This window comes from Myotis yumanensis, unplaced genomic scaffold (assembly GCF_028538775.1).
Source record: "Myotis yumanensis isolate MYYU_CA2020_CCGP unplaced genomic scaffold, mMyoYum1.0.hap1 SCAF_7, whole genome shotgun sequence".
NCBI lineage: Eukaryota > Metazoa > Chordata > Mammalia > Chiroptera > Vespertilionidae > Myotis > Myotis yumanensis.
In genome coordinates this window covers 93783522-93807504 of record NW_027223758.1, presented here as the reverse complement: position 1 = coordinate 93807504, position 23983 = coordinate 93783522, and the positions used below count along the sequence as shown (strand labels likewise).

The following is a 23983-nucleotide window of genomic DNA, read 5'->3' as shown; positions in this document are numbered from 1 at the left end:
GAACCAGGAGGTCACAGTTCGATTCCCGTCAGGACACATGCCCTGGTTGCGGGCTCCATCCCCTGTGTGGGGTGTGCCCGAGGCAGCCGATCCATGATTCTCTCTCATCATCGATGTTTCTGTCTGTCCTTCTCCCTTCCTCTCTGAAATCAATAGAAATATATATTTTTTTAAATAAACTTAAATAGCATGAGAAACGAGGTCTTGTAGCTAAATAAGACCTGGGGCTGTGGGCGCGGAGGGAATGGGAGCAGTGGTCCTGTCAGGGCATCTCCTCCCACGGGGTCCTGTCCTGAGCCTGACCGACCGTGCCCTCCTGCGAGTCCAGCGACTCGGAAACGGTTCTGCTCGCGGTTTTGGACGAGACCCACATGGGCGGTGGAACTTGCCTCCGTTCCATGCTTAGAAGGAGGCGGAACATAAATAAATTCATTTTTGAACTCAACATGCATCTGGGAAAAATGATCTCTGAGGCTTTTCAAACCAATTGCAAAGCCCAAGTTCATTTGCTTTGAAGACCTTCAGCTGCCGCTCCCCAGGGTCCGCCTCTGGGTGCCGCAGGGTCAGCGCTGGCACCGCGTGATGTCCGTGCTCACGCCCTGTGTTGATGGGAGAGATGATCTGAGAGGGAACGTGAAGACTTGATCACCCGTCAGTCCTCTGCCTTCGGCTGCTGCTCCGCTGGGTGTTTTCAACTCTCCCTTTGGGGGAACCAGCGCACCTTCCGGGCCTTTCTGCACTGTTCCCACCCTCTCGGGTTCGAAAAGAGGGGGCATCAAGGCCACGGTCTCTGGCTTCTCCTCGCTCCCCTGAGGCCTGTTCCAGCTCCCCTCGGGGTCTCCCCCAGAGGCCTCGCTCCGACCCACAGGCTGTGTCAGCCTCAGTGCCCAGACCTTGCTCATGATGGGTGCATCCTCTGTCCTCTCTGCTGGAGGAAGTGAGGGCTGCCCTGGAGGCTCCTGGAGGAGGCGGGGCAGGTGGTCCCTGGTTTGTGGCCCTGAGGTGCTGGTCGTAAGCGTTGCTTCAGCCTGCTGGTCTCCCAGCTGCAGGTTGGAGGCCAACAGCTGGGATGTGAGCTTCCTGTGGGCACAGCACCTCTATGAAGTGGGGAAGCCTGGACCTTGGAGCCCTCAGGCAGCTTGGTCCCGGCGGGGCCGCCCCCTCCCCCGGGAGCTCGATCTCTCCTGAGAGCACTTCTGTGGCTCAGGACGCCGTGGAGCTCTTGATGGACGAGCTGCACCTCCGAGTGACCTCACAGTTCTCTGACTGTCCGTGGAGGAGTCTGAGGTCACGGACAGCCACATCCGGTCAGTGGGGCGGGGGGGGCACTGACCAGAGTTTTTGTGTGAAGTGTGAAGACTTTAGTGTCAGTTCCAAGGGGCCCAGAGGCTCTGGGCTGGCAGAGCTGGCCTCCACGTGGCTGCAGAAGGCAGTCCTCCTGGGAGCAGGTCGAGGTGGGTCTTTGGAAGCTGTTGCTGACCTCACTCCGCATCACAGGATGCGGGAGCCAGTCCATCATGGGAGCCCACAGGCGAGGAGGACTGCTCAGCACATCAGAGGGTCCTGGGTTCCTCCATGGGGGGCGGGCACTCGTCTCTCCTCCCCCACTCACCTGGCTCCAGGGCACCTCGCTTTCCCATCGATTCCTTTACCATTTTAAACCTGTTCGTTCTTGCAAAACAGCCCCCGATCTTACAGGAGACAGCCCTGAGCACGGTGCCTCCCGGCACACAGAGGCAGCAGCTGGAAGGCGGTCCTTCCTGGATATGGCTGCGATTTAGACCCCCGGAGCGTTCAGAACTCCTGCACCCAGGTTGCACCATGACCATGGAATCAGCATGGCTGGGGTGGGAGCCAGACCGCAGGAGTTTGTCAGAAATCCCCGGTGATTCCAGCACGAAGCTTAGTGGGAACTACTGTAGAGAGGGGACGTGGCCAGCCATCTGCCTACTCTGGGCCTCGTTTTCTCATCTGTAAAATGGGACAGTAATAGCAACAGCAGTCTGATAAGGGCAGCATCAAGAATGAAGGGGCCTGCGGGCGCGGCTCAGCGGTTGAGCGTTGATGTATGAACCAGGAGGTCATGGTTTGATTCCCAGTCAGCGCACATGCCTAGTGTGGGCTCGATCCCCATTAGGGGGCAGCAGAGGCAGCTGATCCATGATCCTCTCTCATCATTGATGTTTCTATCTCCGTCTCTTCCTTCCTCTCTGAAATCAGTAAAATTATATTTTTTTTAAAAAAGGATGAAAGGGATGGTGTGTGAAAGTCTGTGTCAGGTGTGAAGTGTTCTATGACTGCTTGCTGTTCACACTGGACATTGTTTCATAGAACGATACTCATTTTCCAGGTGGCCTGGCAAGGTAGGAGGGTGACTTGTGGCGCTGATTCTCTCATGGCCAGCAGTGAGCCTGAGAGCTGTTCAGGATGAGAAATTCTTTCTCCTGTCGAATAAAGGGGGGGTCGAGAGGGGTCTCCCCCAGATTTAAGAAGAAGCCAGCAGCGAGAGCCCAGCAGAGTGTAGTCCCTGTGTCCGGGGTGCCCCCTAGTGCCTGTGCCATGACCGTCTCATAGAAGAGACTTGCTGAGTGGAGGGAGGCCGGGGATCCACACTCTGCACCCGCCTTTCTCCCTCAGGCACTCGTTCAGCTGCGTGTCCTTCATGTCAGAGTGGGGGGCGTGGGAGGGGCTGCCCTTGAGCCGCTGACCCGGCCCGGCGGAGGGGCGAGGGGAGGCCTGCTCGGTCCCTTTCGTCAGCATGACTGGTGCCTCGTGTAGTGAGCATCACAGCACCTCTTTTGGGTGCAAACAGCAGCTTTCCTCTCTGGCTTGTCCTCCCAGGGACTTGAAGTCGGACGGAGGGAGACAGTCAGCAGGTGCCGTGAGCCTGAAAGAGGTCATTGGCCTGGAAGGCGTGGAGCTGGGCGCTGACGGGAAGGTAAGGCTGCCCGGCTCCCTTTGGCGAGTCTGTGCCCAAGCCACAGGGTAGGGAAGCAGAAGAGGGGGCAGGCCACGCACCTCGCTCGAGGGGTGTGGGGCACCTTCCTGGGCTCCCAGCGGGCAGGCGAAGTCCATCGAGGCCGCGATTACATAGCAACACAAGGTTTCCCTGCCTGTGTGCGCACACACGTGTCCACATGCATGCTCTGGGGTGCAGGGATGTGGGTAGTGTGAACAGCAGTAACGGATGGTGCCCGCAAGCCGCCTCCCACGACTAGACAGGGGTGTTGGCCTCCGACGGAGACCCCAGGCACCAGGGCTGCCACACCTCTTCCACACGCAGCTCTCCAGGCTGCGGGGTGACGTCTAGGGTGTGAAGGGTGAGTCCAGTCTTTCATGAGCCCCCCCAAAGCCTGTTGGGGGAGACCGTGCAGGGTGTCCTTGGGGAGACCGTCCCAGCCGTTTACATGCAGGGAGCTGCTGGGGTGGCACAGGACCCCCCGGCACAGCTTCCCCAGGGCCTGAGCCGTGGTCCCCAGGCCGGTGGAGAGAAAGATACATGTGCTGCTTTCTCTCCTGAAGGCTGAGTGTCCACCCAGGAATGGGGTGGGGGGGGGGTTGTGGGGAGGGACAGAGCGGAGGTGAGCCCCGTGGATGGATCTGCTGCAGGGCACGGGGTCACATCCCTCGTCAGGGACTCCAGCCGTCAGGGCCTGGAATGCTGCGGGTGCTGGTTCATGGAAAGTGGTGCCAGTCTGTGCCTCACGCCGCCACACCATCCCCACAGCATCTAGGACAGCCGTGGGCAAACTACGGCCCGTTTGAAATGAATAAAATTAAAAAAAAAAAAAAAAAGACCGCACCCTTTTATGTAATGATGTTTACTTTGAATTTATATTAGTTCACACAAACACTCCATCCATGCTTTTGTTCCGGCCTCCGGTCCAGTTTAAGAACCCATTGTGGCCCTCGAGTCAAAAAATTTGCCCACCCCTGATCTAGGACAACAACACATTGTTATCAAACACACATCGGCCGCGTCACCTGAGCGTTCTCACCAGGGGGGTCAGGGACAGCCACAGGCAGCGGTTCTGGCACAGATTTGGCCGGAATAGAAGTCGTCTTCCAGGTCCCTGGTGTCAGTCGCGGTGGGAGACGTGCTGGGTCGGGCGCAGCCTCACGCTGCCCGGGGATGCCCCTCACCTGCCCTTTGTCTTCCTTCCAGACGGTGTCGTACACCCAGTTCCTGTGGCCCACAAACGCCTTGGGAGCCCGGAGGGGCACCATCGACTCCACCTCCTCCTTCTCCCACTTCCGCACCCTGAGCCACCGCAGCCTCTCCATAGGGCGGGCCAGCAGCACCCAGGGGAGCCTCGACACAGGTCTGGGGGCTGCGGCAGGAGGCGTCTGGGGTACAGTGTGGGTGGGTCTCCTCTCTGCAGACGGGAGGGCCGGGTCCCTGAGTGTGAGCTCATCCCATAGGCAACGTGATTGGTCCAGAGGGTGGCCTCTCTAATGAGATGCCTCCGCCCAGCCCCTGAGCGCCCCCGGGGAAACCCCACGCCTCGTGCAGAGGGGGCTGGGCAGGGTCCGGCTTCTCGCTACCTCTCTGAGCCTCAGTTACCTCCCTGTTACCTGCTTCTTGCCTACACTTTTCAGTGCTCAAGTTGGGCTTTTCTTCAAATAATTGGGCCAGAAGCCCAGGACCCGGTGTGAGAACACCCCTTATGGTTCTCCTCGTGCAAGCGGAGGGGCTGCGGAAGGAGGCTGGGTGCTTCCTGCTCGGCCTGAGCGGCCCTCTGGGGTTGATGGGAGCTCTCGGTGAGCAGTGCCACTGCTCGGAGACCCCAGGCAGTCGGAGGGCTCAGCCTGTCCAGGTGCTGAGTCAGAAACACTGTCCATGCTCCCGCCACGCTGGTCCTCGCGTGCATCGGCCTGCTTTGATCCGTGTTTATGTGGGCACAGTAGTCTGCCCAGGAGGGTTCACCCCAAAACGTGCTTCTCATGGGGCTCAGCTCCAGTGACCTGCAGGGTTAGAAACGAGCCTTTCGGCGCCACGTGTTCTGATCCGAGTGTCCCTGTGCTGTTCATGCTCCGGGGTCCTGTGCTCTCTGGGTCAGGGATATTTACATGTCATCGTCACGTGAAGAATCTGGTGCCCCTGTCAGAGAGGACACGCCTCCTTGGCTGCAGAGACTGACTGCATGGCAGGCAGGCAGGCGACCGAGCTGGTGCCCTGACCAGCCCTCAGTCCCCTGCACGGGTGTTCACCTCTGCGCTGCCCGGAGGCCTGGCCCTAACTGTCCCTCTGCCTGTGGCCCTTAGGCAGCGACCTGGGAGACTTTGTGGACTACGACCCGAACCTCCTAGACGACCCCCAGTGGCCTTGTGGGAAGCACAAGCGGGTCCTCATCTTCCCTTCGTACATGGTGAGTAGCGTGGAGGCGGCAGGCAGGCCTTCCCTCGGCTGCACTGTCCGGAACGGGGCCCCTTCAGACCCTGCTCAGCCTGGAGACCCTCCAGGTGCCGGGCTGACGGGGAGACCAGAACGTGGCCGGTCCAGGGTTCTGCTGGTCACTGGCCTGCACACATCACATTAGCTACTGGCTCACTCGCCAAGCATGGCATCTGTAGACCCACTGGGAGAGGGTGGGCCACCGGCCGCACTGAGGTCAAGCCGGCTGGTGGAGTCCTCGCGAGGGTGGGTCTGCAGTGCCCACTGAGCAAACACGTGGCCCGGGCTCAGGGCGACCGAGCCCTCTCCCGGGAAAGGGAAGCAGGACAGTGTGGGTGTCACACGCCAGCCTTCCTCGGGCTTTTCCTGTTTTCCTCTGTGAGTCTGGTTTCGGCTCCTGGCGGCCGTTCCCCGAGATCAGAGGGTCTGGCAGGGCCCCGGTACTTTCTTGGGGAGACGCGCCAACTCGGAGGCAGGCCGAGCCCTGGATGCCGTGGGGAGAGGCGCAAGGGCTTTCGGGAAACCGCTGCCCCTGGGCTGCACACAGGAATCGGTGGGAGAGCACGGCCAGAGCGCCCTGTCGCCTCCCTGCCGGCCGGAGGGTGCAGCTGAGCACACGGCCCAGCGCCCCCCCCTCCCCCCCCCCGCCCATGCGGTCTCTGCACCCGGCCCAGCAGTGAGCCCGGCCCTTCTCCTGGGACAGACCCCCTGTCGTGTCTCGGAAGCCGTAGTGGGCCCAGCCTACGTACGAAAGGGCGCCTGGCACCCACTCAGAGCTGAGCGGCCTCCGTGCCGGGCCCTGGCCTCCTCACAGAACATTGGCAACGGGCCGACGTCAGAGACACCTGGGCCTGGCCAGCTCCGCCCGCGTCTCCTCCTGTAACGGGCAGGGAGCCAGAGACATCCCAGTGCCAGAGTCGGGACGAACTACCAAAGGCATTTAGTGTATTTATTAATTTTTAAAATATATTTTTATTGATTACAGAGAGGGAGAGAAACATCAGTGATGCGAGAGAATCATTGACTGGCTGCCTCCTGCACACCCCACACCCCAGCCTGCAACCCAGGCATGTGCCCTGACCGGGAATCGAACCGTGACCTCCTCGTAGGGCGATGCTCAACCTCTGAGCCACGCCAGCCGGGCCAAAGGCATTTAGGTTAAAACTGGCCCTACTTTTTGCTCTTCCCTCCGTATTCCCCAGCTGCTGACACAGAAAGTGAGCCAGACCTGTGGGTAGTGCTTTTCCACTCTGACCTCTGTGAGGTCATTGCTTCTTTAAAAACAACCACCAGAGCTCATCGGTCTGAGCCAGCGCACAGTGAGGAGCTCATCCTTCTGAGCCAGCGCACAGTGAGGAGCTCATCCTTCTGAGCCAGCGCACAGTGAGGAGCTCATCCTTCTGAGCCAGCGCACAGTGAGGAGCTCATTGCTCTGAGCCAGTGCACAGTGAGGAGCTCATTGGTCTGAACCATCGCACAGTAAGGAGCTCATCGGTCTGAGCCAGCGCACAGTGAGGAGCTCATCCTTCTGAGCCAGCGCACAGTAAGGAGCTCATCAGTCTGAGCCAGCGCACAGCAAGGAGCTCATTGCTCTGAGCCAGCGCACAGTGAGGAGCTCATCGGTCTGAACCAGCGCACAGTGAGGAGCTCATCAGTCTGAACCAGCGCACAGTGAGGAGCTCATCGGTCTGAGCCAGCGCACAGTGAGGAGCTCATCGGTCTGAACCATCGCACAGTAAGGAGCTCATCGGTCTGAACCAGCGCACAGTGAGGAGCTCATCAGTCTGAACCAGCGCACAGTGAGGAGCTCATCGGTCTGAACCATCGCACAGTGAGGAGCTCATCGGTCTGAACCAGCGCACAGTGAGGACCTCATCGGTCTGAACCATCGCACAGTGAGGAGCTCATCGGTCTGAACCAGCGCACAGTGAGGAGCTCATCGGTCTGAACCATCGCACAGTGAGGAGCTCATCGGTCTGAACCATCGCACAGTGAGGAGCTCATCGGTCTGAACCAGCGCACAGTGAGGAGCTCATCGGTCTGAACCATCGCACAGTGAGGAGCTCATCGGTCTGAACCATCGCACAGTGAGGAGCTCATTGGTCTGAACCAGCGCACAGTGAGGAGCTCATTGGTCTGAGCCAGTGCACAGTGAGGAGCTCATCCTTCTGAGCCAGCGCACAGCAAGGAGCTCATTCATCTGAGCCAGCGCACAGCAAGGAGCTCATTGCTCTGAGCCAGTCGGTCTGAACCAGCGCACAGTGAGGAGCTCATCGGTCTGAACCAGCGCACAGTGAGGAGCTTATTGGTCTGAGCCAGCGCACAGTGAGGAGCTCATCCTTCTGAGCCAGCGCACAGTGAGGAGCTCATTCATCTGAGCCAGCGCACAGTGAGGAGCTCATCCTTCTGAGCCAGCGCACAGTGAGGAGCTCATTCATCTGAGCCAGCGCACAGTGAGGAGCTCATTCATCTGAACCAGCGCACAGTGAGGAGCTCATTGCTCTGAACCAGCGCACAGTGAGGAGCTCATTGGTCTGAGCCAGCGCACAGTGAGGAGCTCATTGGTCTGAGCCAGCGCACAGTGAGGAGCTCATTGGTCTGAGCCAGCGCACAGTGAGGAGCTCATCCTTCTGAGCCAGCGCACAGTAAGGAGCTCATTGGTCTGAGCCAGCGCACAGTGAGGAGCTCGTCCTTCTGAACCAGCGCACAGTGAGGAGCTCGTCCTTCTGAGCCAGCGCACAGTGAGGAGCTCATTCATCTGAGCCAGCACACAGTAAGGAGCTCATCCTTCTGAGCCAGCGCACAGTGAGGAGCTCATTCATCTGAACCAGCGCACAGTGAGGAGCTCATTGGTCTGAGCCAGCGCACAGTAAGCGCTTAGTGAACAGCCAGATGCATTGCCCTGATGTCCAGGGAGAGCAGAGCCGTCTTGACTGTAGGAAGAGGCCCCGTGTGTCCCTGCTCGACTTGTCAGTCACTTCATTTGTTAAGTGACTGGGCAGGAAGCTACTCCAGAGCCAACCGGCTGCCACAGTGACAGACAGGAAGTGGGCGTGGGGCCGGAGCGCCTGGCGCAGAGCCTGGCTCCCTTCGCCGCTGAACCCCACAGCCCTCGGCGCCCACGGCCGCACCGCCGACTTCGGGACGAGAAAGGGATTCTCTGGGTCAGCAGTTTAACAAACTCGGCCCCCAGAGCATCCGGCGCCGTTCTCATGGACGTGGAGGTTTGGTGGGAGCTCGGCCACAGACGCGTCACATCCGGGATGACACCAGCTCCTCCGGCCATAGGCCTGGGGTCCGGCTGCTGCCAGGTCAGGGTTTTCTCTTTAAATCATTTCATCGGGAGCTTGGCGGGCTGGGCTGCAGTCCCCGTGGGCGCTGCGCACGGGGTTCTCCCTCCGTGGGCCGTGGCTGTGACCTGCCCGGTCCGCACACGTGTCCCACCCCGTGTTCTGTGTTCCCAGGCCGCTCGTTTTTCATTCACCGCATTGAACCTGCCGTGCTTCCTGTCGTGGTTCGCTTTCCAGAGAAGGAAACGCTCCTTCGCTGTAGACACGGGCGCTTTGGTAACACGCAGGCGCCCGCGCTTCGGCACGCTCGTCTCGGTCATGGATGCGCGTGTCACATGAGCCTCACATGCGCCCGGGGTTCCCTCGCCAGACGTGGGCCCGGAGCACGGGCCCCTCACGTGCATCTCACATGGAGCGAGCGGGGGGGGGGGCGGTTGCTTTATTTGTGTGTTGGGCAACAGGCATAGGATTTGTCCACTCAGCCACGATTGACGGGGCCTACTGTGCGCCAGGCCAAGTGCTTCCTGCTCAGAGAAGGTTAAACCCACCACAGTCCCCATGCTCCTTGACCTCATGGTAGATGTCAGGGAGGGTTGGAGGTCGGAGGTCAGAGGTGAGAGGCTCCCTGAGAATGGGTGCTGGGAAGGGGCCATGCCAGGCCTCGGCAGGGAGCCCACTCGGAGGCCCTGTGGTGTGACAGGGTTCAATGCGGTGAATGGGGGGTGGGCAGAACAGAGATCCCAGAACAGTCAGCCCGGCCGGCGTGGCTCAGTGGTGAGCGTCGACCTATGAACCAGGAGGTCATGGTTTGATTCCCGGCCAAGGCACATGCCTGGGTTGCGGGCTCGATCCCCAGTGTGGGGTGTACAGGAGGCAGCCGACCCATGACTCATCATTGATGTTTCTGTCTCCCTCTCCCTTCCTCTCTGAAATCAATAAAACGAAAAAACAGTAAGTCGCTGTCCTACTCTTTCTGCACACAGGCGCACACACACGCACACGCACATGGACACACACGCACACAGACATGCACACATGTGTGCGCACACACGCACACAAAGTTGAGTCTGCAGGATGACGCTCCTGACAGACTGGCCCCCTCTCCCCCGGGTGCGGAGCCTCACGTGTAACAGGCACTGAGGACCGAGGACACGGAGGACGCAGTTGCTCAGCCCGGGTTGTCGAGGCCCCTCTGAGGTCTGTGGTCTCGGCCCTTGGGCGGGTGGGCGCTGCCTCCACAGGCCTTGCATGCACGCCTGCTGCGGGGTGACCCTCATGTCGGGCGGGCACCCCTGCAGTGGACGGCAGGCCTGTGCGAGCCTGTGCGGCCCCCACTCTGCCCCCTCCAGGCCCTGCGGAGGGAGGCCTTGGCGTGGAGCTTGGGGAGGGGTGGCCTGCTGGGTGCAGAGGTCTGTGCGGCACCCCCTCCCTCGGGGTCGCCCAGGCCCCTGGCTCTGCTGCTCGTGCCCGTCCCCTGAGGTCCCAGGGCAGCTGAGTTAGCGTCCCTCCCCCACCCCCCGTGGGGGCCTCGAGCCTGGACACCTGGGCGTGTCCGGTGTTTGGGGGTGTCCTGACCTGTGGGATCCCAGGGCTGAGCTGCCCTGTGGCCTCTACAGAGAGAAGCAGCCCTGACCATGATGAGCTGGTCCTTTGACCCCACCCGACGCTGCTGCACCATTCGTTTTCTTACTGTGTGACCCCGACCAGATGCACCGTTACCAGTGCTCGGGTCCGTGGCTTCTGCAGCCTCTCTGACCGAGACCCAGGACACTGTCTCCTCGGAGATGCCCTCCTGCCCGGCCTCTGCCGTCACCCCTCACAGGCCCCCGTGGTTCTGAGTCCTGTCCCCACAGACCCGGTTCTGCTTACACCAGCGGTTCTCAACCTGTGGGTCGCGACCCCTTTGGGGGTCAAACGACCCTTTCACAGGGGTCGCCTAAGACCATCGGAAAACACATATATAATTACATACTGTTTTTGTGACTAATCACTATGCTTTAATCACGTTCAATTTGTAACAATGAAATTGGGGGTCACCACATGAGGAGCTGCATTAGAGGGTGGCGGCAGGAGGAAGGTTGAGAACCACTGGCTTTCACTCACATGAAAGGATCACGTTCCGTGTGCTCTTTTATTTCCTCGTCCGTCTTCCACTCAATATCTGAGCTTCTCCTCGGTACCGCGCATCAGTGAGCTTTTTAAAAATTGCCGAGTAGGATTTCTTTGTGTGAATTCACTAGAGTGGATTCGTCCGGCGTCCTGTTGAGGGACATGGGGCCGTTTCCAGGTTAGGGATGTGATGGGCTCCTGTGCACGTCTCTGAGGACATGTTATTTCTTGGGCAACTCCCTGCGTCGCAGTGTAGGTGACGTTAGCAGCCAGGATGTAGCTGGGTCATAGGTTCACTCATGTTTGCTCCAAGTTCAAAGGCCACTCGTCCTCGGGGTCGGGCCACGGCGTAAAGTGGGGGTTTCCGGGGGCGGACGAGTCCTGGGGCCCAGAGGGGGCCTGTGGTTGACGCGGGTCCAGTGGCTCCCCGTACAGCTGGCTTCGCCGTCACGTTCCCGTCGTGGTTTCACGCTGACCGTGCAGGTCTCTCCCCTTAGCCCCGGAAAGGTCAGCGGTCGTGACGAACACAGACATTCCCCGGCCAGGTGTGGAGGCCGGACGGGCGCAGCCCCTGTGGTCTTGGCCAAGTTCCTAGAAGGAGACCACGGCCATGGGAGGGTGCGAGCCCCTGGCTGCCTGCAGGTTCTCGCCGGCCTTCACTAAGGACGGTGTTTCTCGGGGCCAGGACAGGCGGAGGCCTGGCGTCGGACGGGGCGTCGGACGGGTCGGCGCTTCCTGCTCCGCGTGCCGCCTGCTCGTCATGGAAGTTGCGGGAGGGAGGCTGTTAGAGCAGCTGAGGCCACAGTGCCCCCCGCCCCCTCCCATGAGTGTGGAGAGCAATCAGGAAGAGAAAGAGCCAAAGAGCTGACGAGGCAACGCCAACAGGATTAACCTGAGCTGAATGGGTCTCTGGACCCTTTTCCTTTCTCAGGAAAAATAAACCCTCCCACTGTTTGGACACAGACCCTTTGGATGGCTCCCGGGGCCAGCTCTGGGCCGAGCTCCCTGGCCCAGTGCCTGCTCCCGATCACTTACTGTCACAACCTCGGTGCCCACAGACCCTCCTCCCGCCGTCCCCGAGGGTGGCGGGAATGTGGCTCAGAACGCAATTTCGGGGGCGGCATGCGATGCTGAGCATGGGAAAGGCAGACAAGTCCCTCCCGTGGGCCCTGCCCATCCCCCATGCACGCTGCCTTGTCTTTGGAAGCTCTCGGGACGCACGCCAGCGCCTGCCTGCACATGGCTCACGGAGCAGCTAGAGCAGCTGAGCCGCGGCTTCCCTTGCAGTCTCTTCCGGGCCCTGAGGCTCGAGGTGCACGGAGCTTCCTCAGGTCAGCAGACCCTGTTGCAGAGAAGTCACGCCAGACACCGTGGGTGCCCCACCTCCCGGACGTGAAGGGGACTCCCCGCTCCTGGGAGAACCTGCTCCAGCTGCGCAGGCCTCCACGTGCAGCAGGCCTGTGGGGCGCCGGCCTCGGTGTGGGTGTTACACATAAAGTGCTGACTGCGTTGTGGTGGTTTCTGCTGCTCTCTTTCGGGGTGGGAGGCTGTAACAGCCTTATTGGCTATTAGAGACCCAGTGCACAAATTCGTGCACCAGTGGGGTCCCTCAGCCTGGCTTGTAGGATTGAGCCGAAACCGGCTCTCTGACATCCCCCAGGGGTCCTGGATTGCGAGAGGGTACAGGCCAAGCAATCTGGGACTGCTGGCTCCTAACTGCATGCCCGCCTGCCGGCCTGCTCACCCCCAACTGACCCCCCAACAGCCTGCTCACCCCCAACTGACACCCCAACAGCCTGTTCATCCCCAACTGCCCCCCCTGCCAGCCTGCTCGCCCCCAACTGCCCCCCCCCCGCCAGCCTGATTGCCCCCTACTGCACGCGCCCCGTCAGCCTTATCACCTCCAACTGCCCTCCCCTCCTGGCCTGATCACCCCTAACCACCTCTACCTTGGCCCCGCCACCATGGCTTTGTCTGGAAGGACGTCCGGGAAAGTCTTCCAGTCTAATTAGCATATTATCCTTATATTAGTATAGACTAGAGGCCCGATGCACAAAAATTTGTGCACTGGCGGGAGGGGGGGTGTCCCTCAGCCCCACTTGTGCCCTCTCACAGTCTGGGACCCCTCGGGAGATAACAACCTGCTGGCTTAGGCCCACTCCCGGGTGGCAGAGGGCAAGCCCAATCCCTAGGTGCCTGCCCCGCAGCCCCTGGTCAGGCTCAGAGCAGGGCCGATTGGGGAGTTGGGGCACCGCCCCCTGTCATGCACAGAGCAGGGCGGATCAGGAGGTTGCGATGCCACCCTCAGTCACGCTCAGGATAGGACCGACTGGGGGGTTGGGGCGCCGTCCCTGTCACACCCAAGGCAGGGTCGATGGGGAGGTTGCGGCGTCACCCCCTGTCACACAGAGCAGGGCCGATCAGGGGGTTGGGGAGCTCCCCCCTATCAGGCACAGAGCAGGGCCGATCAGGGGGTTGGGGCGCCTTCCCCTGTCATGAACAGAGCAGGGCGGATAGGGAGGTTTTGGCCCCACCCCTGTCACACACAGAGCTGCAGGGTGATCAGGGGGTTTGTGCGCTGCCCCCTGTCAGGCTGATACCCTTTTACTATATAGGATAGAGGCCTAGTGCACGGGTGGGGGCCGGCTGGTTTGCCCTGAAGGGTGTCCTGGATCAGGGTGGGGGTCCCCACTGGGGTGCCTGGCCAGTCTGGGTGAGGGGCTGAGGGCTGTTTTCAGGCTGGCGGGTGACTGAAGCTCCCAACCGCTCCTTTTTTCCTTTTTTTTTATTCTTGGATTTATGGCTGTCACTGGAGCTGTGAGACCTCACTGCTGAAAGCAGGTTTCTGGCTTTGTTTACTTTCTGTATTTGAAACTTTGTTGCGACTCCAGCTCTGAGATCCTGGCTGCTGAAAACAGGTTTCTGGGGTTTTGTTTAGCTTCTATATTTGTAACAATGTTTCTTAGCAGCTCAGAGCCCAGCAGCGGCAGGCGGGGAATGTTGGAGTCCTCCGTCACTGAAGCAAGCAAGCCTCCTGTTCGTGTCAGTAGCCTGGCTGCCAGCCGCCATCTTGGCTGGCAGTTAATTTGCATATCGCCCTGATTAGCCAATGGGATGGGTAGCCGATGTATGGCTAATTACCATGTTTCTCTTTTATTAGATAGGATAGAAGCCTGGTGCATGGGTAGGGGCCAGCTGGTCTGCCCTGTAGAGGGTCCCGGATCAGGGTGGGGGTCCCCTTGTGGGGCGGGGCTGGCCTGGGCAAGGGGCTGAGAGCCATTTTCAGGCTGGCCACACCCCAATTGGGGTGAGGGTCCCTGCTGGGGGGCGTGGCTTGCCTGGGTGAGGGGCTAAGGGCTGTTTGGGGGCAGTTTGCAGGCCGGCCAAGTCCCCGGCTTTGTCTGGAAGGACATCCGGAAGGTCTCCTGGTCTAATTAGCATATGACTCTTTTATTAGTACAGATAACTCACATATCACACAGCTCACCTTTCAGTGTGTGCAGTGCAGCAGGTTTTAGCATATTCACAAGGCATGCAGTCATCACCACAGTTGAATTGAGGACATTTTTCTCCCCACAAGAAGCGCCATAGTCCCCACCCCATGGGCCCCAGGCAGCACTAACCACTTTCTGTCATAGACTTGGCTGTTCTGGGCGTTTCATAAAATGGAGTCGTACGCCATGTGCCTTCTGCACCTGGTCACGGCGTCACGTGCACCCCGTCACAGCAGCGTCGGTATTGGGGCGGCTTTTTGAGAACCCCGTCTTCCTTGTAGAAGGTACACAATGAAATACCAGCTTTTCACTCCCCCAGCATGTGGCAGCAGCTACTCCTGGTCTGTGCGTCTGTCTCAGACTTTTGATAATCCAGCTACATGACCTCCACACACAGTTCGCTGGCTCATGCTCTGAGCTCACCGTGCAAACAAAAGTGCGTCCACATCCTGCCGGGTGAGCGTGAACTCGGGCCACATGCAGCCAGGGTCACCCAGGCGGAGAGGATGTTCTGGGAGCTTCTTCAACGCTCGGTAAATGTTTGACTAATATCTGAAGCTGTGGACCTGCTCTGGCAGCACCTGTTAAACCCATGCAGACGTGTGAACACTGGAAGCGGAGGCCGTTTTTCCTGAGTTTCTCTCCTCAACTTTATTTCTGCGAAGCAACATGAAGAGCTGCTCCCCTCTGGCTGGTGAGGGAGAGGAGACCCAGGATTCTGTGTTCGGAACCAATGGGTAGAAATAGCAGCAGATGCGCCGGCCGCCTGCCCGTCCCCATCGCTCCCTGTGGTTTGCTGTCCTCTCGGGGGAAGAATTACTGCTCAGCGCAGCCCGATGCCCAGCTGTTGGTGGTGGGAGGTTTAGTTGAGGGTCGCCGTCTACTTACTTCGCTGAGCGAGCGGGAGCATGTTTCCCAGCTGAGCTCGGCGGTGGTGGCGGTGGTGTCCACAGGTGCGATAGGAGCAGGTGAGCCTGGCTGGGCAGGACTCGGTGCTGGGAGAGCCCAGCGCTCACCCCTCTCCCTCCTTCCTCCAGGAGTGAGGGACCCAGGAACCAGGCCTCCGGAGGTGGCCTGCCTGCCCCAGCTCCCGGGGGTCCCTGGGCTGGACCAGCCTCCCTGGGCATGTCCTGTCCCAGGCCCCTCGGGCCCAGAGGGGAGCAGTAGGGAGTCCACAGCCAGCTCACCCCGTTCAGGCTGCCCACGCGGATCCGGGGCGATGTGGAGGGCGGTGGGGGCGGGCGGGGGAAGAGACCAGGAGGCTCCGACGTAGAGCACCTTTTCCGTTGTTTCTGTTCCCATCAGCGGCCTGTCAGCCGTGAGCCCCGCTGTCCCCAGTGCTGTCACGGGGCCTGTGCCCCCCCCCACGCCTGCTGCCCCTTCTCTCCGCTCTGCCCCCCTCCCCTCCCGCTGCAGCCCCCCCAGCCCGAGAGGCCTTCGCTTGGGCATCGAGACGTTGCCGTGGCCGGGACGGGCCCTCGTTCAGCTCCGTGGAGGCCCTCTCTGCTCTCCTGATGACTCAGTCCCGTAATTGTTTCCCAGCAAAGCCTGTCTCCCCAGTAGGTGTGGGGACAGCGTGGTCTTACCCTCTCTCCCTGTGACCTCAGAAGGGACTTGGGGTGCCGGCCCTTCCTTCCCTAACTGCCTCCGGCGGGCGGCGGGCGGGCTCCTCTCCGAGCTGCGTCTCTCAGACCTTCTGCGGTCAGTGACCTCCTCTGAGCAGCGATGCGTGTGCCGCTCCCTGCAGCCGGGCAGCTCCCTTGCAAGCACGCAGGTGCCCTGGAGCCGCCACCATCGCCATGTCACGGCCGGCCCAGGTGTCAGCCGCGGTGGCTGCACAAGGCCCTGGGTGACCAGGAAGGGACTGCACAGCCTGGGTGCTAGCACCTCAACTCCGTAACATAAGACCACGGGTCCGGGCGCGGCATGTTGCTCTGAACTGCAGTTAGACTGAGAGGAGAGCTGGGGAGAAGCCTTGGCCTCGCTTTTCACGCTCTCTCGGGCTGGGAGGAGGGTGCCCGGGGGCCATGGTGACCCCGTGGCCGGCTCTCAGGATGGTCTTCCCTCCGAGGGTGGCATAGTCCTTCCCAGGTGCATGGTCCATGCAGAGAGTCGTGGCTGCTGGACCCCAGAAAGCGTGCCTGAGAGAGACTGGGGCTGAGGACGGCAGGGCAGTCACCCCCCGGCCCCCAGAACCTGGGCTCAGGAGGACACAACTTACCTGAAGCTCCCTGGGCAGCGTCACCTGCAGAGCGGGCCCAGCTCAGGCACCCACTGTGGGCGGAGCGAGCGGTGCTGCCCTCCCTGCGATGCTCTCGATGAGATGCCCGTGGCCTCTCGGAAGGTTCTGTTCTGTGTCGTCTCGGTCGGCCCCTGGGGCAGCCGCCAGGGGTTCTCTCCTGTGCAGAGGAGCAGCCGTGAGACTCGGGCCAGTTAGCCACGTTCTCAGAGCGACAGGGGGCTGGCGTGGGAGCCCTGACCCCACGCAGACCCACTCCTGCTGCTGTTCCATTGGATTAAGGACAGAAAAGCAGGGACGGGGGCCACACTGGTCCTGCCCGCGCTGCTGAGTCTTGCAAAGGAAGGTGATGCTGACACGTGCCACAGCATGTGCTGACATGTGCCACGGCGTGTGCCACGCGTGGATGGGCCCTAAGGACGTGTGTTCAGTGAGACAGCCAGTCTCTGAGGGACAGACACCACATGGTCCCACTCGTCTGAGGACGCGGAGTCGTCAGTCACAGGGACAGACGGTGGCGTGGCCAGGAGGAGCCGAGGGAGGAAGGGGCTTTAATGGGGACGAGTCTCCGTGTTGTGTGTTTTCCCACAATTGGAAAAGTACTCACGTTTGTTGAGTGTGCGCTGAATGCCAAGCACAACGGACGTCTCCCGTGGTTCTCGAAGTAGCCCTCTGGGAGGCAGGGCCGCCTCACTCTCTGCAGGTGCAGCCTGAGGTTTGGTCACAAACAGTCTCCGGTGGTGGCCGGAGTGGGTGACACCCGTGCGCGTCCGTGGTGTGCGAGTGGGGCTCCCTCCCTGCCGGGCGCTGGCCCTGGAGAGCAGAGGCCCTGTGCTGCGCGTCCCCCGGTCCTGAGAGCAGGGAGTGGTCCCCCTCTGCCTCTGGAGGCTGGGCCTCCTCAGGCTCAGGGCTCCCCGGTTCCCCGGGCGTGGGCGTGGGAGTCACCGAGGGCATCCCCTGCAGTGGCCTCGGTGGAGGGCGTGACCTCGCTGCCTTCCTTACAGACCACAGTGATCGCCTACGTGAAGCCCTCGGACCTCAAGAAGGACATGAACGAGACCTTCAGGGAGAAGTTCCCTCACATCAAGTTAACACTCAGCAAAATCAGGAGGTAGGTGGCCGTCCGCTCGAGCTCCCTCAGCCCCTCCCAGCGCCCAGCGCACTTGTGCTCTGGACGATGGTTCAAGCGAAAGGTGGGCACGTTCAGCAAAGAGGCCCCTGAGCCCTGGCGGAGGCTCGGTGGTTCGGGCGTCCCCGAGGGTCTCCGGTTTGCTTTTCAGTCAAGGGCCCGGACCTGGCTGCAGGTTGGATTGCGGCCTCGGCTGGGGGCGATATGTGTGTGGCAACCAATTGATGCGTCTCTCACATCAATGTTTCTCTCTCCCCCTCTTCCTCTGTCTCTAAAAATCAATGGGAGAATGTCCTTGGGTGAGAACTAACAAAGGCCCACGAGGGGCTAGCTGCTGGGAGGGCCTCTGTGAGCGCCAGGGCAGAGGGCAGAGGGCAGGGGGCAGAGGCCAGAGGGCGGTCTCATGGCAGGAGCTGGCAAGGACCGGGGGAGGCGCCTGTTAGGGAAAAATCGTTTCTGCTGTCATTTCTGCAGCCCACCGTTCAGTCCGATTTATGTTACGGGAAACGGCATAGAGACACGGGTTTCCTGCGTTCTCAGATGCAGGCAAAGCAGGACAGAGGAGCTGGGCCCTGGGTCTGAAATGGCTCCCTGCCCACAGCCACTCCCAGGAGGGACGGCCGAGCCCTGTCTTGCAGCAAAGCAGCTGAAGCAAAATCACGTTCCCTCGTGGCCGATGGGGGCGCATGTCTGCCGGCCAAGCAGTCCTTGGCTGCGCCAGAGGGAAACTGGCGTGTGAGGCCTGTGTACCAGGAGAGCGTGTGCGTGCGTGTGGGCATGTGTGTGCATGTGGGCATGTGTGTGCGTGTGGGCATGTGTGTGCGTGTGGGCATGTGTGTGTGTGGTAGTGGGGCTGGACTGCGTGTAACAACGCCATGTTGGAGTAAGTGCCAGCATTTATGTCCGCGTGAATCTTAGTGCTGAGCTGGTGCTGGCGTGTCGGGTTTGACCAAAGATAAGAAGACGGTCACTTTGTCCTCTCGCTGGGCAGCCGCCCTGAGCTCACGGGGTGCTGAGCCTGACCGTCTGACGTCAGTAACGAACGTGACCGTCACTCCACAGCGCTGACTCCAGGCGCCCACCTCACAGCCGTCTCCGTCTCTGTCAGGACCTCGTCCCTCCTGTGGGGTCCCTCTTCTGTCTGGGCAGCTCTCCGAGTGTCCAGGGACCCCGCCCATCCTGGGGTCCAGTGTGCACCTATGCCGTGTGGTCTAGACCACGGCCGCCAACCTCTCGGACCTCACGGACCACCGGTTGGCGACCGCCGGTCTAGACGAGTCTCTTCCCCACGCGACGCAGCATCTCACGGTTTAGTGCTCGTCCCCTGGGGGACGGCAGGGCAGTGCTTTCTGGGTGAAGTCTTGTCCTCGGGGCCTGGTGCTCAGGCTCCAACAGGCCCCTCCCGCCCCTCCCGCCCTTCCAGCCTGAAGCGCGAGATGCGGAAGCTGGCGCAGGAGGACTGCGGCTTCGAGGAGCCCACGGTGGCCATGGCCTTCGTCTACTTCGAGAAGCTCGCCCTCAAGGGGAAGCTGAACAAGCAGAACCGGAAGCTCTGTGCGGGGGCCTGTGTGCTGCTGGCGGCCAAGATCGGCAGCGACCTCAGGAAGCACGAGGTCAAGCACCTGATTGATGTGAGTGGCTGGGGCCGTGGCCAGCTGCACCGCCCCACCCAGGGTCACTGTCTCAGCCACAGAGCCACGGAAATGCCACGGGGTCTCATGGGCGGTCACCCCAGGGCGTCCATCACACACACGGGTCACTGGCCTCGGCCTCCGGTGGCCTCCTCTTCGGGGGAGTGCGCGGGTTTCTCCTCTCTCTCAAAGGAGACCCCCTTGGCGTAAGGAAACGCTCATCTCCTTAGGCGAGTACATGAGGCCTGCTTCACGGCACTGAGTTCACAGAGAACGTGGGGGGAGCCAGCAGGGAGGGGGCAGCCAGCAGGGAGGGGGCAGCCAGCAGGGAGGGGGCAGCTGCCACCGAAGAGAGAGTGTGTCACCGTTCCTAAGAGGAGGAGCGTGCTAGCTCAGGCTGCCACAACTAGTGCCCCAAAAACCACAGCCAGTGCCCACACGCCACAGCCAATACACACACGCCACAGCCAGTACACACATACCACAGATAGTGCCACCCACACCACAGCTAGTACCCCACACACCACAGCCAGTACACAGATACCACAGATAGTGCCACCCACACCACAGCTAGTACCCCACACACCACAGCCAGTGCACACACGCCACAGATAGTACCCCATACGCCACAGCCAGTGCACATACACCACAGCCAGTACCCCACACGCCACAGATAGTACCCCACACACCACAGCCAGTGCACACACACCACAGCCAGTACCCCCCACACCACAGCCACTGCACATATACCACAGATAGTGCCCCACACGTCACAGCAAGTGCCCTCACGCCACAGCCAGTACACACACACCACAGCCAATACCCCGCACACTACAGCCAGTACCCACACGCCATAGCCAGTGCCCCACACGCTACAGCCTGTACCCCCACACCACAGCCAGCACCTACACACCACAGCCAGTGCCCCACACACCACAGCCAGTGCCCCACACACGTCAGCCAGTGCCTCACACGCCATAGCCCGTTCCCACATGCCATAGTGCCTACACTTCTCAATCTGTGCCCCACACACCAGAGCCAGTGCCCCACACGCCACAGCCAGTACCTCACACGCCATAGCCAATACCCACATGCCATAGCCAATACCCACACGCCATAGCCAGTACCCACACACCACAGCCAGTACCCACATGTCACAGCCAATACCACATGCCACAGCCAGTGCCCCACATGCCTTTGCCAGTGCCCTACACGCCACAGCCAGTGCCCCACACGCCACAGCCAGTGCCCCACACGCCATAGCTAGTACCCACACGCCACAGCCAGTGCCCCACACGCCACAGCCAGTGCCCCACACGCCACAGCCAGTGCCCCACACGCCACAGCACTAGTCCCGTCACAAGAACTCCCTCTGCTCCTGAGCTTCTCCACGGCCTTGCCCACCAAGCGTTTCTCTGTAAACCTCCCTGGCGGTGGGTGGAGGCGTCACGCGTGGAGAAAGCCTGGGATTTCGGTCTTTAACGCTAACGTGCCTTTGGTTTTCTCTCTTTCTGTTGCAGAAACTGGAAGAGAAGTTCCGGCTGAACAGACGAGAACTGATCGCCTTCGAGTTCCCGGTGCTGGTGGCCTTGGAGTTTGCCCTTCACCTGCCGGAGCACGAGGTCATGCCCCATTACAGACGCCTGGTCCAGAGCTCCTAGCGCAGGCCCGGAGGCCAGGATGTTTGCTGGTGCCGGCAGAGCTGCTAGCACAGGCCCAGGGGTGGGAGCCCTGATGCACACTTCCTGGCCCCGGAAACTTCCTGGTGGGGGGTGGGAGGGCGACTCCTAGCACAGGCCCAGAGGCCAGGCGCTTCCTGGTGCCAGCTGAGCTCCTAGCACAGGCCCAGGGGCCGGAGGCCAGACACTTCCCCCAATGGGAGAGCCGCGCCGCTGCTGCTGGAGCTCAGCACACGGGACTCTCCTCCCAACGCGCTTGTGCAGAGGCTGTGCCGGAGACCTTTCCAGGAGCCTGGTCTGCTGGCTGAGAGCCCCTGGGAGCTGTGACTACCCACCGGGGGAGGGGAGGTCTGGGCAGAACACACGGTGTCCCTCCAGGCTGTCCACCAGCAAGAGTTCTTACCCCCCACCCCAGTCCTCCTCCCAGGCACACACAGACCCGCCGGCCGGTCCAGAGCTCTCCAGACCCACGCCAAGTCTGAGCGTCAAGCCAGAGCAGAGCAGGGACAACAGCGTGGACAGGTGGAGGGAAGCTTTACAAAGATGCCCTCTCGGTGTCAGAAGAGGGTGCCAGTGTGTCTCTGTACCAGTTGTTGGAGGGCACTGTCCCCGGGGGCGTGTGTCCGCGTGAGTGTCAGGGTGTCTGAGAGATGCTGCCTCAGCCCTGAGCCCCAGCCAGCCCTGCCCCCTTAGCACAGACCTCGCCTGGGGACTCCTGGCCTGTGGACCCCTCGCCTGGGGACTCCTGGCCTGGGGACCCCTCGCCCAGGGCCATGAGCCAGGCTGGCCCTCATGGTGGTTTCTGGAGAACCTCTGAGTAGCCATCGCTGTCTCAGTACCAGGTGGTCTGACAGCTGTGCCCCCAGATAAAGACCTGGCTTCTGTCGCTTCCGCCCCCCATGGGACAAGAGCCAGTCCTCGTGTTGGGGTCCCTCGGGAAGGGTCGTGTTGGGGTCCCGAAGGAAGGGTCATGTTGGGGTCCCACGGGAAGGGTGCTGGCGGCTCCGCACCTTCCTGCATCCGACCTCCGTGCAGGTGTTTAACCCGCCCTTGCCCATGGGGCCGGCAGGGCAGCGCTCCGCAGTGGGCTCGGTGCTCTATGTTAGAGTGCACGCTAGGCACTTTGTTGTGCTGTATGTACATACGTAACCGTGTTTTATAAAATCAGAACAAGGGTAAGACACGGCTCATACCAGAGGCTTTTAGCCCCTGGCACCAGCTGCCTCAGGCTGAGGCTGTGCCCGTTGGAGAGGCGGCGAGCTCACCCCTGCGTGCGGGCTGTGCTGACGGCTGGGACTACCTGTACGTGACCAACCTGCATTCACCGCCTGTAGTCACCACGCCTTCACCTGAAAGCCCAAGAGAAGCGCCCTCCGAGGTCCGCCCAGGGGGAAGGCCTGTGGCCGTGTAAAGAGAATTAAAGTATTTTAATGTTTCTATATCCGTGTGTGTGTCTGTGTGTGTGTGTGTGTGTGTGTGTGTGCACACGTGTCTCAGTGGTCACACCCTGCCCTGCATCACTGATGCTCCTGCTGCCGTTCCCACTGCAGACCTCACACAGGAAGCGAAGCCTCTCACATCTCCGGGGAGGTGTGGGGAGGGGGGTGTGTGGGGAGGGTTTGGGCGCAGCCTCCTAGTGGCCTGGACCGAACTCGCTGGCACAGGTCAGAGGTTCTGGTGCCGCTAGAGAGTAAACAGGAGGCTCCTGATGGGCTGTGTTCGGTGCTAAGCAGTTGCTGAATGTTTCCTTCGCTGGATTGTGTGTAAGGGATTTTGTGGAGGGTCTGGCTGGACCTGCTAAGATTTAGGGCCCTGCAGCGGGTGAGGCAGATCTGGGAAGGAGCCCCGTGCTCCCAGCATCTCCATCCCCTGAGGCCCCACATGCCCTGGGCCCTGCTCTCCCGGTGTCTTCCCCCAGCTCCCAGGTGGCCCTGGCTCTCGGGCCCCCTATCCCCCAGAGGCCTGGGGAGCGGGAAGCCTCTGCCAGGCAGGGCCATGCCCCCCCCCTCACCTCCTGCCTGGGGCTGAGCCTGGAATGTCTGATGGCTGACAGGCCCTGGTCCAGCCGAGGGAGGAAGCGGGTGCTCCTGGCTGTGGCTTGTTTGGTGTGACCTTTTCCTTCTACACATTGTTGGGCCATTGGTTCAAAAGACTCAAGTCTCACTGCTGTGGCCTGTGGGCTGTGAGTGAGGGGCTTTCGGGTTGAATTTAGTTGGGGGGAATGGAAGATGTGTGTCCAGAGGTCTGTCCATAGCATGAGACCATCTGTACGTCGCCCCGAGGGAAAGACAGCCAAGAGGGTGCTGGGGGAGGGGGCGCTCGCTGCCAGAGCCACTCAGGAGTGGGCTGGGTGCGTCTCAGACACGGCCTCAGCCCTGGGCTTGGAAGGGGTCAGGACGAGGCCACTCAGCATATTCTAGACCAGTGGTTCCCACGTGGGCACACGCCCCCCACAAGGGGCAGTCTGACTTTTAAGCGGGGCGATTCGAGGATGAGTTATTAACAGTGAACTTTTTGCATTTCTTATGGGCCTAGGGGCCTCCTATACAGCATATAAATATAGATTGCGACATATTTGTGCATTTCAGTTCTCTATTATGTTTTGAAACTATTTGCTATTTTTTCATATCACTTCATATTATTTTTTAACAATTTCTAGAGATGTCTTCCTCAGCACGACCACTGTCCTGGCGTGCTTTTATTTTTCTCTTTCGTGGATGCCATGTTCCTTGGATGCTTGTTTAGACCAAGTTCATGGCCTTTTAGGCTCCCTCCGCGTGAGTAGTTCACTTTTTGAATAATAAGAATTATATGTTGGGGGGGGGGCATCAAGATGTTAGAGATGCTTAGGGGAGCGTGGCCAGAAGGCTGGGGACCACTGGTCTAGCCCCTGAGGCCCTGCTGACTCCTGGGCTCCCTGCAGCCCCCCCCCCCCCCTCACACACACCCCATGCTCCAGGGCAGCACTGGCCTCTCAGCCTGACTGGTTTCCCCAGACTGTCCTGGGGTCCCAGGGC

At 60.7% G+C, this 23983-nt stretch overlaps 1 protein-coding gene across 1 annotated transcript in view; it reads left to right on the top strand.

Annotated features, from left to right (window-relative positions):
• Positions 1 to 22405, top strand: part of CABLES1 (Cdk5 and Abl enzyme substrate 1) — a 77734-nt gene extending 55329 nt beyond the window's left edge. The window contains exons 5-10 of the mRNA XM_070421286.1: positions 2842 to 2938; positions 4166 to 4322; positions 5266 to 5369; positions 17532 to 17638; positions 19080 to 19287; positions 20808 to 22405. Coding sequence (XP_070277387.1) covers positions 2842 to 2938; positions 4166 to 4322; positions 5266 to 5369; positions 17532 to 17638; positions 19080 to 19287; positions 20808 to 20948 — 814 coding nt within the window. The 3' untranslated portion in view covers positions 20949 to 22405. The remainder of the gene's footprint in view (positions 1 to 2841; positions 2939 to 4165; positions 4323 to 5265; positions 5370 to 17531; positions 17639 to 19079; positions 19288 to 20807) is intronic.
• The last annotated feature ends 1578 nt before the right edge of the window (positions 22406 to 23983 follow it).